General features: G+C 39.4%; 1 protein-coding gene across 1 annotated transcript in view; it reads left to right on the top strand.

Annotated features, from left to right (window-relative positions):
• Nucleotides 1-12,461, top strand: part of PMEPA1 (prostate transmembrane protein, androgen induced 1) — a 62,284-nt gene extending 49,823 nt beyond the window's left edge. Inside the window, exons 2-4 of the mRNA XM_069750965.1 lie at nucleotides 7,731-7,885; nucleotides 10,659-10,712; nucleotides 11,061-12,461. Coding sequence (XP_069607066.1) covers nucleotides 7,731-7,885; nucleotides 10,659-10,712; nucleotides 11,061-11,600 — 749 coding nt within the window. The 3' untranslated portion in view covers nucleotides 11,601-12,461. The remainder of the gene's footprint in view (nucleotides 1-7,730; nucleotides 7,886-10,658; nucleotides 10,713-11,060) is intronic.
• The last annotated feature ends 3,962 nt before the right edge of the window (nucleotides 12,462-16,423 follow it).

Genomic DNA, 16,423 nt, shown 5'->3' with positions numbered 1-16,423 from the left:
AGAGGTGTAGTAGGGTGCAGCATGGAGGTAATATGGGAATAGATGAAGAGGTGTAGTAGGGTGCAGCATGGAGGTAATATGGGAATAGATGAAGAGGTGTAGTAGGGTGCAGCATGGAGGTAATATGGAAATAGATGAAGAGGTGTAGTAGGGTGCAGCATGGAGATAATATGGGAATAGATGAAGAGGTGTAGTAGGGTGCAGTATGGAGGTAATATGGAAATAGATGAAGAGGTGTAGTAGGGTGCAGCATGGAGGTAATATGGAAATAGATGAAGAGGTGTAGTAGGGTGCAGCATGGAGATAATATGGGAATAGATGAAGAGGTGTAGTAGGGTGCAGTATGGAGGTAATATGGAAATAGATGAAGAGGTGTAGTAGGGTGCAGCATGGAGATAATATGGAAATAGATGAAGAGGTGTAGTAGGGTGCAGCATGGAGATAATATGGGAATAGATGAAGAGGTGTAGTAGGGTGCAGCATGGAGGTAATATGGGAATAGATGAAGAGGTGTAGTAGGGTGCAGCATGGAGGTAATATGGAAATAGATGAAGAGGTGTAGTAGGGTGCAGCATGGAGGTAATATGGGAATAGATGAAGAGGTGTAGTAGGGTGCAGTATGGAGGTAATATGGAAATAGATGAAGAGGTGTAGTAGGGTGCAGCATGGAGGTAATATGGGAATAGATGAAGATGTGTAGTAGGGTGCAGCATGGAGGTAATATGGAAATAGATGAAGAGGTGTAGTAGGGTGCAGCATGGATGTAATATTGGAATAATTTTGGAGGTGTAGTAGGGTGCAGCATGGATGTAATATTGGACATGAATCAGACGTGCTTTCAATGATGTTTCCTATTGGCTTTCTTCCAGGTTGGATAACATATGGTATCTAGAAATCTAGGTGTTGCTACCTTACTCGCATACATACATTGGTATAACTCATTAGCATTTCCTCCTATTGCTAAGATATCGGGAAACATTCAGGTTGATACTTTTGGGGAGGTTATAATTGAATTTACAGAACTGAACTAGCTAATTGGCCCAAAGTTTTTTTAAGAAATAAAATAAAATTTACGCTTGCCTAAAGCAATGTTTGAGCCCAGTGAACAGCAGATCATAAATATCTTCAGTCGACATCTGTAAAAAATAAAAATCCAAATTGTTTGCTGAAATTTTTTAAAATATTGCGAGGTTCCCCATATTGGGCGACTTTGTCTAAGCCTTCTACCATGAATGTAAAATTGCTACCTTTGATCTTTTTTAGAAGTAAAATCTTTTGTAAATACGTCTTTTTGTGTGTCATTTAACAACATTGTTTTCTATAACCTTTTGTTTCTGACCTGGAATTTTTTTTTTATTTTTTGCTTTCAGAATTATTTTTTTCCCCCCTTCGCACCTCCTTACTTATTTCTGCCTTTTGAGCTCTTGCTGTGTTTTTGAACAATTGACTACTGAAAAATTAGATAAAAAGTATACAATGGGTATTTACTGCCTCCTGTGCCCTTGGGGTCGGTAAGCTTTTTTTTTTTTTTTTGGCAGCATGATAAGCTTTGTTTAATGTTTTTGCTGCCCGCGTCCTTCTCACCTGGCGGGCAGCATCTACAGGTGCCTGGGAGATGTGTGTCGAAAACTGGTTTTCTCCAGGCAGCAGCTGTTACGACGGTCTAGACATTATGCAAATAAAGCTGCTCTCCCGTTTGTCTGGAAGTGGCTGGGGCCTGCCCCGTGCTTGGCTGCTGGAGTCACACTTCAACTTGTGTTACCGGGGAATATAAATATAGCTGTGACTCCGAACACCCTGAACTTGCCCCCCTTCTAGTCGAGCTGCATGGTTGTCATTGTTTTTGCAATTTTTCATTTTTATTTTTTTTTTTATATTTAAAATGCCATAACGAAGCCTGGACTTCATCTCAATGGGTCGAATATTTTCCATGATTGCATTTTAATACGGAAAATTTATAAACATGTAAATTATCAGGCAAACGGTCCAAAAATATACTTCAGTCCTTTAGAAAAAGAAAAACATACGGCTTCATTAAAAAAAAAAAAAAATGTAAATTTAAAAAAATCAAGCCCCCAAAAATGTGGCTTGATACTTACCCAAATGACCTATGTTAACCCTTTCTTCTCGATGAATTTCAGAGTTTTTCAAAGCGTTTTTTTTTTAAATTTTAGTTTTGTATACTTGATATAGAAATAATTCTGAATAATAAGAATGTATTTTTTTTTGCCTTTTGTAAAAAAAAAAAAAAAAAAAAGTTACAGTGAAAAATATATATTCCATAAAAAAATGGGCAAAATGAATAGGTACAGCTCTGATTATATATGTTATTCACAAATCATTCTAATCGTTTTGTGCTCGGATCATCTTCTGGTGTGGGGTGGAATTTTGGAACAAGGCGAGAGAGGGAGTCTAAATCTTTTAGAGGCTGAGATAAGTGGTATGACAGGAGTTGAAAGTCAGTGGCAGAGCGCTTGCGGACCAGAATCCCAATGAATTCCAAGCGTCTCCCTTCACAGACAGCCGCAACTAACGAGATTAGATTTTTATACATTTCAGACTCTCTGATCCCCATGCTTGAGTGAGTGCCGAAATTCCAGTGTTTACACTTTGCTGCCGCAGGGCTGCGGGGCGGCATGAGATGGCATATTTTATGAAGCGTCTTTCTATCCATCTGACCGTCTGTCTGTTTATCATTAATAGGGCGCCTGTTTGTAATTCCACTTGCTTTAGGCGGCAGCAGCAGCAGCATCCGAAGAGATGCCCGCGCTTTGGTGGAAGCCGCTAAAGAGCTTCGGTGGTTGCATTTACTGAATTAAAGTCGCCCTTCCAAATTCCAAAAATGACGCGGCACGGTGGATACAAGTCAGAGAGTCTGAGAGTTTTATTTATTTTTTTTTTTTTACATCTCTTCTGATGATCTTTTAGCCTTGGTGGCCACATGCCAAGGAGTAGAAATTTCCTCGCTCAACAGTGCCACCCTTGCCCTTTTTATTAATTTATTTTACTCCCTTATATAGCACCATTATTTTCACACTGCTTTACAGACATCTTCCTCATTTAAGCATGAAACCCAACACGGGGAGAACATTCAAATTCCTTGAAGATGTCGTCCTTGGGATCTGAACCCAGAACCCCAGTGCAGCAAAGGAACAGTGCTAACCACTAAGCCACCGTGCTGTCCATGTATTGTGTCTGGTACTCGCATAATTACAATACTATAAACAAGAGTGGAGCTACTTTTTTGGGAAAACATCAGAACCATTTTTTCTAGTTCTACCTGTAAAATTGGCAGGGCCAATGAAATTAGTATCCATTTGCCCATACTTACGAACTTAATCTGCCACCCAACAAGGTACCATCTTCTTCCTTAGAAGCAATGCCTAATCTTTCGGTGTAGGTGAACCCATGTAGACACACCTCTGCTTCCACATGCAAAAGCATAAATGTGTCTGGTCGTGCCAACCCAAAATGTTGTTGTTTTTAATTTTGAATGGTTGGACTTTGTTATACTAAACTTTGTGCCATAAATGGTCCATGATATCCGTCCTATGCCATGTTTCCATGAAACAAAATATTATTAGGATCTATATATAAAGAGAGACATAAGTCCTCCTTGAAGTAGTCCATGAAAAAAAAATCTTGTATTGTGTTGATCAGAAGTACTTGTAGGGATCTAAAAACATGTCTCCTTAATTTTTTTTGCTCCCCGTCCATGGATCTGGTTTTACATCACCCATATTTAATCTGGGTTGGTCGTCCATCCTAAGTTGAATGTTTTTTAACAGTTGTGAGAATGTGCAAACCACATGGGTCTCTGTCCCCACCGCCTCGTAGCATGGGAACCAATTTTATCCATGCTGCAAAACAAATATCCTAGGTGTAATTGTTCTTGAACTATAAAAAGAAAGAGGTGAACAGCGATCTTCTGGGACTCCATTATCGTTCGGTAAGCAAAACTCTTACCTTACGTGACCTTTGCCAAGCCGGTCAGATACTGAGTCCTAAAAATATACTATTTGTTTCAAGTTTAAAAAAGAAAAAAACTGATGAGTGCCTTTTAAGCTAAGAGTATGTCCTTGTATCTGCTTGGTGACGCCATACAGAGAAATGTTTATAGCTTTTATTTTTTTCAGTGAAGACCTACCGTAGATTAGAAGTTCAGATGGTGACTCCTTCATAGGTTGCGTCATGTTACATGCAGCTCAGTAGACTATTTTTTTAGACTGGTTCTTACTCGCTGTACTTAGCAAATGTGTCCAGAAACCTTCTCAACGGGGAAACTGGAGAATCAAAAACTAGGTATAAAATGATGGCTGAGCATTGTGACCTATACATTTTTTTCCACCAAAAAAAATCTTGATCTGGCAATCCACTATTGTATGTTGCACTGCACTGGTTGATTCTCTAAAAACAAGTTGAATATAAACGAAAAATCCAGAAGTTCTAAAAAATCACAAGGTCTAAGCTGTTTTGATGATGCAGTAAATACTGTAAAAATTACCATATAGAATCGTGATGTGATAATTGTCATTTTTGCCTGGCATGACATCATGTTTGTCAATTATTTGGGATTTTGCCCAAATTCTAACCCGTATTAGGCTAGGTTCTGTATACTCCAGTTTTTTTTTTGGGTGATAAAGATGACTTTACTTGTGATATGTGAGCAAACAGGAAATTTCGAAAGCAAACTAGTTTTTAATTTAAGACTTTAACTACCATAAGAGGCAAAAGCTTAAAAAAAGAAAAACACGCAATAACAAAAGAAAAGGTTTATTAACCTAAAATAGCTACGGTAATTGGTGCAGAAATGCTGCTGAAAATCATCTACTATATAATTGTCTTAAGGGTCACTTCCGTCTTTCTGTGCGTCTGTCTGTCTGTCTTTCTTTCGGTCATGGATATTCATTGGTCGTGGCCTCTGTCTGTCATGGAATCCAAGTCGCTGATTGGTCATGGCAAAACGCCCACGACCATTGCCACGACCAATCAGCGACGGGTGCAGTCCGGCAGCAACATGGCGGCTCCTTCCTCCCCGCAGTCAGTGCCCGCTCCATACTCCCCTCCAGTCAGCGCTCACACAGGGTTAATGGCAGCGCTAATGGACCGCTTTATGCCGCAGTGTAACGCACTCCATTAACGCTGCTATTAACCCTATGTGACCAACTGTTGATGCTGCCTATGCAGCCTCAATAGTAAAAAGATCTAATGTTAAAAATAATAAAAAAATTAAAAATCATCATATACTCACATTCCGTCGCCTTTCCCGCTCCTCGCGACTCTCCGGTGACTGCTCCATGCAAGCGGCAGGTTCCGGTGGCAAGGATGGTATGCGACAAGAACCTGCCATGACGTCACGGTCATGTGACCGCGACGTCATCACAGGTCCTGCGCCCATACCAACACTGGGACTGGAAGCTGCCGTGTGCACCGCGCACAGGGCCAGGACTTCAACGGAGGGTGAGTATATGTTTATTTTTTATTTTAAGTCTGTATACTACATGGCTCTGTGCTGTATACTCCGTCGCTGTGCAATATACTACACGGCTGGGCTATATACTACGTGACTGGGCAATATACTACGTGGCTGGACAATATACTACGTGACTGGGCAATATACTATGTGGCTGGGCAATATACTACGTGGCTGGGCAATATACTACGTGGCTGGGCAATATACTACGTGGCTGGGCAATATACTACGTGGACATGCATATTCTAGAATACCCGATGCGTTAGAATCGGGCCACCATCTAGTAGCATTATAAAATGCACCAAATCCTTGCAGTGAGAACATAGCCTTAAGTATTTTATTTGGTTGCTACTCATAGTAGTTTTGCATTTTTAACATGTCAAAAAAGTGTTTGACTGTTTTTGAAGGCCTCTGGGAAAAACAATTCTTCCAGTCAGTTACAATGTTCAGGAAGAAAATTTGGCCATTCGCCATCCTGTTATATTCGATAGTTGTTTGTGTGATGATAGCAGGGCTTGATCTGCACAGAACTTGTCATGTCTGATGGGTTTAGAGCCAGGGTTCCTCCCAGGGAGCCTGTACAAGGAGCTCGCTCATAGTCGAGGAGGGGCTGTGTCTCTAGAGAACTGCATGTTGCTTTAAAGAAGTCTATATTTTGCTACCAGCCTGGAGTCTGTGAATCACTGGTCATCTTGACAAGGGCAGGGCAATTACATCTGGAATGTACTCCCCGAGTTCATGAGAGTGAAGCTGCCAAGGTAAGGCCACAGAGGCCATCCTTAATCATTCCAGGGCACAACTAGGTTCTGCCACTTTTGTGGGGAGCTGAGGGCGGGAATATGTCTGTCTGAATATGACAGGGGTTTCCTTCTCCTTCACGGTAATTAATAGCAAAAAAAAATATATCCTTGTATAAAAAAAGTGTGCAAGTTTTTTGACGCCAGAGATGAATATTTGCCAAATATTTTTAATATATTGGGTTAATTTTGGGAGGGATACCTACTAATGGGAACAAACGCATCTTGGAAAAAAATGCACACATAGTACTGTTCCACTTATTTATTTTTTTGTCTTTTCAGTGATCTTCTGAAAGGACCACTGTTGGGCCAGCAAAAATTATTTTATGACCCCACCAGATGAATCAAGACATTTGTTGATGAGAACTTTGCAGTTGTTAATGTCACTGCTGTTCTGGTGTCTATCGGTTCGAGTAAATGAGACTTTAATCGGGAACAAGCGTTTGTTAGGGCGCAGTCAGACGCCATATAAATTGGACGTGGATCAGAATGCAGTGCACGGACTGGAAATGCGTGAAGCTGTCACGCTCCAGTCAGGAGAGCCACATGCCAGTGCGAGCATTGCGGTCCAATCTACGTCCGATTTATACCGTTGTCTGACTGTGCCCTTGGATCATCAGCTTGTGTAAACATGCTGGCACTCTGCCAACAAAAATCTTATTGCTAGGGTGATTAGATCGTTCATTTCGTCATTAAAATCATCATTCTCTGCAGCACATCGCCCTGTGATAACAAGTGATGTGCTGCTGAGAACTGATATTTGAAATTTGATTGATCGTACATTCTGTGGTTACAGAACGGTCATTGTTGTCCTGTCTAAATGGGCTTTCAAGCGACCGCTGATTGGTGTGTGTATAGAGCTGGTTGGTGGTCATTCAACGGCCCCAGTCAGTTTGTCTAAATGGGCTCTAAAAGGGTCAGGGGCAATATTCTGGCCTACATTCTTGTCCCTCAAATGATACAAGCAGATAATAAGATGGAAAATGTTTTTGTTTTTTTATGAAGCATATGGGTGTCTTTTTAATCTGTGACCCAACTCTGGCTACAGACATTGAGTCTCCAAATGTAGTGGTTTTATGCGATTAGAGTATCACCGCTTTATAAATCACCCCCTTGGTTGTTTTACGCATTCATTGGTTAATGATTACCCAGTTTATCAGACTCCGGTATCATTTTATTGTGGTGTTTGGCAAAGCTTCCATGTCTGGGTGCTATAACAAAATGCAATGAAGGTCACCTTACAGGCGGAGGATAGATTGTGAATCGGCGGAGATACATGTGTTGGGAAGGACGACAACTCCAGTTAGTGTGCCAGTAAGCTCTACAAGCAGAAGCCAAGGTGTCCATGTGATTCTTGTTGGAAACAAACGTTTTTGTTTTCTGAGTAATTTATTTGTGATTTTGTGTGTTTTAACTATGGCAGCACCACCAGCTCATGGTTTCTTCTCTCTTCCTTGCAGCGGAACTGGAATTTGTTCAGATAATCATCATTGTCGTGGTGATGATGGTGATGGTCGTAGTGATCACATGTCTCCTAAACCACTACAAGCTTTCTGCACGATCCTTCATTCACCGGCACAGCCAAGGCAGGAGGAGGGAGGAGAACCTGTCTTCAGTAAGTCTTCCCACCTTGATTTTCAGAGCACAATTGTTTGAGATTGAGATGGAGGCTGTTTGCACACAAAGATTTTTTTGCTGAGTTTTCAGAGCAGAAACTCAATTTGAAGATGTAATTTTGTGAATTGGAGGAGGATTTGAAGAGTTTCTGCTCATGTTCTGCTTGAAAAACTGTGTGTGTACATAGCCTTATTTAACAAAGATGACTTTAAATTGCCCAGGGTTGCCTGGAAGAGAATTGAAAAGATTTTGTACATCTATATAAAATTAATCCTTGAGAACCATGGTTGAGAGCTCCAGCAATGCTGCCCCTAACCCTTTCCAAAAAAGAAGAGGTGAAGACTAGTGATGAGCAAGTTAGTGTTTTTTTTAAGAGCATTCTCGGGTGCTAACCTATTGTCTTCGGCGTACTCGAATAATATGTTCGAGTCCCCACGGCTGCATGTCCTGCGACTGTTCGACAGGCGCAACACATGGAGGGATTGCCTGACATCCCTGAATATTTGACCATCTCGTAGGTCCATAGAACAAATGAGCCCTAGGAGGTTGATCATGGACCCTACTCATAGGGTCATCGTTGATGTTTGACAACTTCTTGCCACTTCTGGTTTATTTCTGACAAAAGGATGCACCCTAGTTTATATGGAATTATATACTTAACAAAAAAGTGTGAAATAACTGAAATTATGTCTTATATTCTAGGTTCTTCAAAGTAGCCACATTTTGCTTTGATGACAGGTTTGCACACTCTTGGCATTCTCTTGATAAGCTTCAAGAGGTAGTCATCGGCAATGGTCTTCCACAATCTTGAAGGAGTTCCCAGAGATGCTTAGCACTTGTTGGCCCTTTTGCCTTCACTCTGCGGTCCAGCTCACCCCAAACCTTCTCGATTGGGTTCTGGTCTGGTGACTGTGGAGGCCAGGTCATCTGGCATAGCACCTCATCACTCTCCTTCTTGGTCAAATAGCCCTTACACAGCCTGGAGGTGTGTTTGGGGTCATTGTCCTGTTGAAAAATAAATGATGGTCCAACTAAACGCAAACAGATGGAATAGCATGCTGCTGCAAGATGCTGTTGTAGTCATGCTGGTTCTGTATGCCTTCAATTTTAAATAGATCCCCAACAGTGTCACCAGCAAAGCACCCCCACACCATCACACCACCTCCTCCATGCTTCACGGTGGGAACCAGGCATGTAAAGTCCATCTGTTCACCTTTTCTGTGTCGCACAAAGACACGGTGGTTGGAACCAAAGATCTCAAATTTGGACTCATCAGACCAAAGCACAGATTTCCACTGATTTAATGTCCATTCCTTGTGTTCTTTAGCCCAAACAAGTCTGTTCTGCTTGTTGCCTGTCCTTAGCAGTGGTTTCCTAGCAGCTATTTTACCATGAAGGCCTGCTGCACAAAGTCTCCTCTTAACAGTTGTTGTAGAGATGTGTCTACTGCTAGAACTCTGTGTGGCATTGACCTGGTCTCTAATCTGAGCTGCTGTTAACTTGCGATTTCTGAGGCTGCTGACTTGGATAAACTTATCCTCAGAAGCAGAGGGGACTCTTGGTCTTCCTTTTCTGGGGCGGTCCTCATGTGAGCCAGTTTCTTTGTAGCGCTTGATGGTTTTTACCAATGCACTTGGGGACACTTTCAAAGTTTTCTCAATTTTTCAGACTGACTGACCTTCATTTCTCAAAGTAATGATGGCCACTCGTATTTCTTTACTTAGAATTTGTATTATGGCAAGAAAAAAGCAGCTAAGACTCTATTCAGTAGGACTATCAGCTGTGTATCCACCAGACTTCTGCACAACACAACTGATGGCCCCAACCCCATTTATAAGGCAAGAAATCCCACTTATTAAACCTGACAGGGCACACTTATGAAGTGAAAACCATTTCCGGGGACTACCTCTTGAAGCTCATCAAGAGAATGCCAAGAGTGTGCAAAGCAGTCATCAAAGCAAAAGGTGGCTACTTTGAAGATCCTAGATTATAAAACATAATTTCAGTTGTTTCACACTTTTTTGTTAAGTATATAATTCCACATGTGTTAATTCATAGTTTTGATGCCTTCAGTGTGAATGTACAATTTTCATAGCCATGAAAATACAGAAAAATCTTTAAATGAGAAGGTGTGTCCAAACTTTTGGTCTATACTGTATATATCTATATCTATCTGGTGCCAATTTCCTCATTCCCGCTAATAATCAAAGATATTTTACATTAATTAAAATGCGTCAGATGCGACGTTTTCCTGAATGAAGTTGGATACCAGTATTAGTGGGATTACAATTACTGCCTTAGCTCTCCACATGCCGGTTGAAGACCGCTGTATCAAATGCTTAAAAAAAAAAAAAAAAGCGTTTCTGGCTAATACTTTTCGGAGTGACAATTTAAAATTCCAGCTTACACAAATATATTTTAACCTACTATTTATCCCCACCCCATTTCCCCATACAAAATCCCGACTATTCCTCCAAGCTGATAAAGGGAATGGATATGTCGGAGCTCAGGAGTCTAATCATCTTAGTCAAACTGTAGGCTGCCTTTGGCGAAGGGGCTGACCTTATGTGAAACAAAAAATCTGAAAGTTCATAAAGGATTGGGGTGAATTTTCTTAATGCCTATTCAAGTCAGGAAGTTAAAAGAATTCTTAAGAGACCCTCTCCTCTATACTGACATTATGCATAAAATCCCAATCTTATTGCTCAAAACGCTCTACAAGACCTCAAGCCAATAGTTATGATTGGTATTTTTTTCTTTGTCTGATATAGGAAGGAAGCCTGTGGCCTTCAGAGAGCACAGTATCGGGAAACGGGGTGGCAGAGGTAAGATGGCAAATCAGATGCATTTTGACTGCTTTCATTGACCAATGGTCATACAACCTGAATATTGTAAGGATTTGATTGCAAAAAGGGTAAGATCGAGTGCCTGCAGCTTTTTTTCCATGTTTTTTTTTTTTTTTTTTTACTTTGGTGAGGATGTGAAGATATTTTGAGATTTGATGTGTCAAGGTCTTTACGTTATTAAAAGAAATATTTATCTTTTTTTATGTTGAAGTGTCAGTTCATAGTTCTTAAAGGAGCATGCAAATTGAACCCATGATATTAATGTACAAGCACCATTATATTGAATTTTTTTAATATTTACATTCTTTCATTTGTTGCCCCCTACAGCACATTTACACACCAAGACCCTCAGACAGACTCAGCATCCCACCTTTCCTCCAAAGAGATCGCTTCAACCGCTTCCAGCCCACCTATCCCTATATTCAGCACCAGATTGACCTCCCGCCCACCATTTCTTTATCAGACGGAGAGGAGCCACCGCCGTACCAAGGACCTTGCACTTTGCAGCTCCGTGACCCTGAACAACAGATGGAACTGAATCGAGAGAGTGTGCGGGCGCCTCCAAACCGCACCATCTTTGATAGTGACTTAATTGATAGTTCGGTCTACGGAGGACCATGTCCCCCGAGCAGCAACTCCGGAGTGAGCGCCACCTCTTACAGCAGCAACGGGAGAATGGAAGGTCCACCGCCAACTTATAGTGAAGTCATAGGTCATTACCCTGGGTCCTCATTTTACCAGCATCAACAAAACATGGGCACTCCCTCAATATTAGAAAGCAGCAGACTTCACTTGCAAAGTAATGTTCTCGACAGCACAGTTGCACGGAGCAAAGACAAGGACAAACAAAAAGGACAGCCGTTTTAGGATCAAAAAACACAGAACTGATTGGCAAAAAAAAAGTGGAAATCCGTAAACGCTGCACTTCTAAGCCGGCCCGTTTCGTTGTCAGCCGGGTCGCAATATGGTTGCGTGCCTTTCTGATGACCAACAGATTGCAGTGGCAAAAACTTTTAAAGAAGACGACGGGGAGGAGGGAGCGAATAAATGTTAAGCAAGAAAACCCTCCCGGCCTCTTCACCTTCTTCCTGTATAAATATTTAGTTGTTTTGTCTGGTTTGAATGCACAAGCCGAGGAAGCTTGCAATCCTGTTTATATGTTTCGCTGTGTCTTGGATTCCCCTTACACAGTTGCCCTTTTCGAAGTTGACTAGCCTGCGTGAGTGCTTACCTATATACCCCTCATCACCTTATATCTATATATATATATATAATGTAATTTTTTTTTTAAGTATCTCACTTAATGTTAAAGAAAAGGAAACAAAATCCTGAAATATTTGCACAAAACTTTTTGTTAAAGAAAAAAAAAGAAAAAAGACTTGCAATATCTAAATATATATGAGAATTAAGAGAAAAAGAGTATGAGTGATGGGGAAGTATTTTTGTATTTGAAAAGGGCCTTTACATTTTGGGATGTTTTGTTTGTCAGAAAGTGGATGTTAAAAAAAAAAAATGGAGAAACATTTTTTTTTTCGGGGGAATGGGTCGATTTGTTGAGTGCCAACTCTGAAAGAGTGTTTGAAAAAAAAAAAAAAAAAAGTAAAAAAAAGCGGGGACTAGAGTTATTTATATAAATGTAAAAAAAATTGCACTATTTTTTGATATGACTATAGCAGTCCTTGTGTTAACAACAATGTATCATGTCTACCACAAAGAAATACAAAACTGAAAAAAAAGAAAAAAAATATGGAAAAATAAAAAAAGAAAGTTATGTGCTGCATTGGTCAACTATGTTCTAAACCCCCCAAATTAAAATAATTAAAAAAAAATTACAGCACTTATTTTTTTCACAGATTTGGATTGGTGAAGTCTTGGATTGGAAGATTTTGGCTTTATGAAGCAAAAAATGTTTAATTTCGCGGATGTAGCACATGGCACATTTGAAGGGTTTTCCTGGTAACTTATCAACTTACCTCTAGGTTTGTGTCGTTTTAAATGCCCGTTCTTGATAAAAACTTGTTTTTGAAAGTCAACCAGTTTTTGAAAATTTGCATGATAGGTGAAAATCCCTTTAAACTCTGCTTCTGTCCCCCCTAAGGTCAATAAAGGCAGTCAGATTGTGACCAAAAACATAGGATGTGGCCTATTCACTAGGAAAGTTCTGATCTGATTGGCTGTATTTGGCAGGTCCGCTTCTTTTTGTCTGCACTATTTTTGGACCTAGTCCCCATGGTGCTTACATCAATGCATAGTCTTCTCTCTTTGCCTGTGCCTGCTTTTTTTTTAAAGGGACAGTACTTTATGTGCAATTTCTCTTTTGCCGAGAACGCAAAGTTTAAGAAAACTAAAAAAAAAAAGAAAAGAATTGTACATTTAAAACTACATCACATTCAGACCCGACCCATCCAGTACTGCTGATACATTCCCTATTAGACCAGAAGCAGTAATTGGGCCAAATTCCTAATCTTAATTGGAAAAAAAGATATTCTTATTTAAGAGCTTCTGTTACACAATTCTGTTTTTCTTTTCCTTAAAGGTCTTAACAGATTGACAGGAAACATATCGTTCCTGTACAATGCCAATGCTCAGCTCGCCGGCAGCCACTTGGCGTTGTGTCAATGTCTACCATTGTGCTTGCAACAGAACAACGCAAAACCATATTGCAGGCTTGTGCAAAATGTTCACCAACATGCTGGGACTTGTAGGCATTTATTTCTTATATTTTTTTTTATGTTTTGATGGCTACTATAGATCTAATTTTCCAAAAATGGTTATAACATCAATTTTTTTTATATGTATTTGTATTAATTTTTCAAACTAATCAGGACACGTTAACAGAGGACGGTGGGAAGGGAAATATTTTTTTTTTCTTTCAGCAGGGCCTGCTGGAGATTTTAACTCTACCACCAATTGGGCTATATCTGGACTCCTATTTAAAATATATATATATATATATATATATCTATCTATATATATGTGTGTGTATATATATATATATATATATATATATATATATATATATATATATATTATAGAACACATTCTTGGTTGGCAAAATTGAGCAGTAACTTCAATGTTTGGCTATAAGAGCTACCAGGACCCATCACAACAAAAGATCCTATGCATTTTTTGTTTCTCGTTTTTGGACGACCAAAAATAATCCACAAGAAATCCCAAAACAATGCCTCTACTTGTCATTCTGAATTCTTTTTTTTTTTTTTTTTAATTTTAAGACTACACTGACTGCTGTTAAGGCAATAAATAAATTTTGGGGGAAATAATCAGATTTTTGCTAATTTTTTTCTTCAATACCATAACTTGATAAGTATGGGTCCTAGATTACCCCCTGGAAACATGGGGTAAGGAGTGGGGCTGGCTACAGATATAGGAAGTCTCTTCTAGTGTAGGAAAGTTTTCTTAGTGTTCATCATGGGCCAATTTTTTTTAGTTATTTTTTTTACTAGTCTTGAATGATGACCGACAGGAGCTTTTTAGACTCTGACTACAACTCCCAGCATTTTAGTAGTTGTTTGGATTAGTTTTCAACACAGTCGCTCTATCGCTACCTAAACGATATTATGTCTCGCTAGGACACCGCTTAAGCTTTTCACACCAGATTAGAGTCAATGGGTCAAGCACGGCATAAATTAGCTCGTCTAACTGCTAATTATAGTGATTAACGGACCTTCCAAGTGAACTGAATTGAGATTTCATCCGAAATCTATATCTCCGTGAGCTTAAAATGACAAGATATTTTTCTTCTCTTTAGCGAAACTGCAATTCAGCCAGAAATGTTACAACCTTAACAAGCTTAAAAGCAAACAGGACCCTCCACGCCTTCCCCGGCCAGCAGCGCTTTTCAGCAATATATCACAGGATATCTCGTCCCTTATTACCCCGTAACATCACTATAGACACTTTGTTTTTCCTCCCCATAATTTATAATACCATTTTGAGAAAATTCAAAATACTGTTGTAACTAAAAAAAAATAGATTAAAGCTCTCATTTCCCACAAATTATCTATCTGTAAATTCCTTTCTCTACCCCCCTCAATTTTGTAGAAATATTTTTTCTCATTTTATTTAATAATAATTGGAGTAAAAATAATTCTGATTTACAACCTTTTCAAAAATGTTTTTCATGGCAAAAAAAGCCTAAAGAGACAGTCTAAAGAGAAAAAAATTAAAACTTGTTGCATCAATTGTTAAACTGTGTGATATTATACCAGCTGTTGTGCCACCTTTTTAAATGCTTCCGTATAGACTTGAATAACCAAAAAAAAAAAGTTTTGAGTATGTTTTTTATTAATTGTTCATCGTTGTAGGGCTACGAATCATAGCATGCTTCACGAATGCTCATCCCTCTTCCTCCCGCCCCGCCCATGAGGAACAAGTTTTTAAATAAAAGGTTAGGCATTGTAAATTGTAAATTTTTTTGTTAATGGGTGGTGGGAGGGGCGGTGAGAGACTTAAGAAAGTTTACAAGGGAGGGTTGGTGTTCTGAAACACACTCTCTCCGTTTTTGGGCAGATGGTTACGGATTGTGGGAAAGTGTTGTTCTTCTTCTTCCTATAAGGGGTTTCTGAATTTGCACAAGATTTTACAAAAAAAAAAATAAAAATATTCTTTCAAGGTAAACTCGAACCAGCAGTGACCTCCTGTAAATGGACTGAAAATATAAAACAAAAAGTATAATAAGGCAATAAGTATTGATTTGTAGTTTTTCTTATTCTGTTTCCAATTTTTGTTTTTAAGTCCACAAATATTTAGTTTTCCAAAATTTGCTTTGTGGAGGAAAAAAAATTTACCAGATGGGGGGGGGGAAAAGAAAAGTTGTTTACAAAAAAAGGGGAAAAAAACCAAACCCAAACTTTTGCCCCTCGCTAACGTGATCGTGGCGTCTTTGTATGATACAAGCATCTGTAGGTATCATTAGGATTTATTTTGGTGTCACGTCAATTTAGTGCCTTACAAACGCCTTCAATGATGATGGGTGGTGGCCGGGTAAAACCAAGTCCAGCTGTCTCTGAAGGATTGCCGTTCCTTATGTGCAGAGACCCAGGCCAAAGGGGTATTTATACTTTTAATATGTCCCCCCCCCCCCCATCTTTCGCTCTAAATCCTATATATAATGTGCCTCGTTCTGTATGGTGCTTGTTATGCAAAGCATTGGACTGTTCCCAAGGTTCTATACAAGCCTTGTTTATAATGCACATATCCTATTGCCAGATCGGCTGAAAACTGTGGTAGATTTTGTATGACGCAAATTGGAGATGGGTGTTTTGGTTGCCCCTACCAAACCAAAAAAATGTGCAAACCAATATCTAGTGTGATTACTTTCTTATACTTTGCTACTGGGGATCCAAGTAACTTTACACTTGTGTGTACTGATCAACACGATGTCGGGAGAAGAACAAACACTTGCTGAATTTTGCAAGAATGATACTTGAGCAGTAAATGAAATTTTTTTTAAAGGGTCTATCACAATTTTTTTTATTTAAAAAAAAAAAATGCATTGTTTTGCGGCACAATTTGTTGGAAGAGTCACAAAAATATGCAATGCTTTTTTTTTTTGTTGTTGTCATTTTGCAAAAATCTGTTCCAGTATTAGTCCTATAAGATTCAGCAATGTAAAAAGTTACTACATTTCCCCGCCGCATACACACACAACTATGTTTTAAAGGGACACA

The sequence above is a fragment of the Ranitomeya imitator genome, chromosome 2 (genome assembly GCF_032444005.1).
Source record: "Ranitomeya imitator isolate aRanImi1 chromosome 2, aRanImi1.pri, whole genome shotgun sequence".
NCBI classification, from domain to species: domain Eukaryota; kingdom Metazoa; phylum Chordata; class Amphibia; order Anura; family Dendrobatidae; genus Ranitomeya; species Ranitomeya imitator.
Note: the sequence above shows the minus strand (reverse complement) of the source record. Positions and strands in the feature narration are given on the sequence as shown.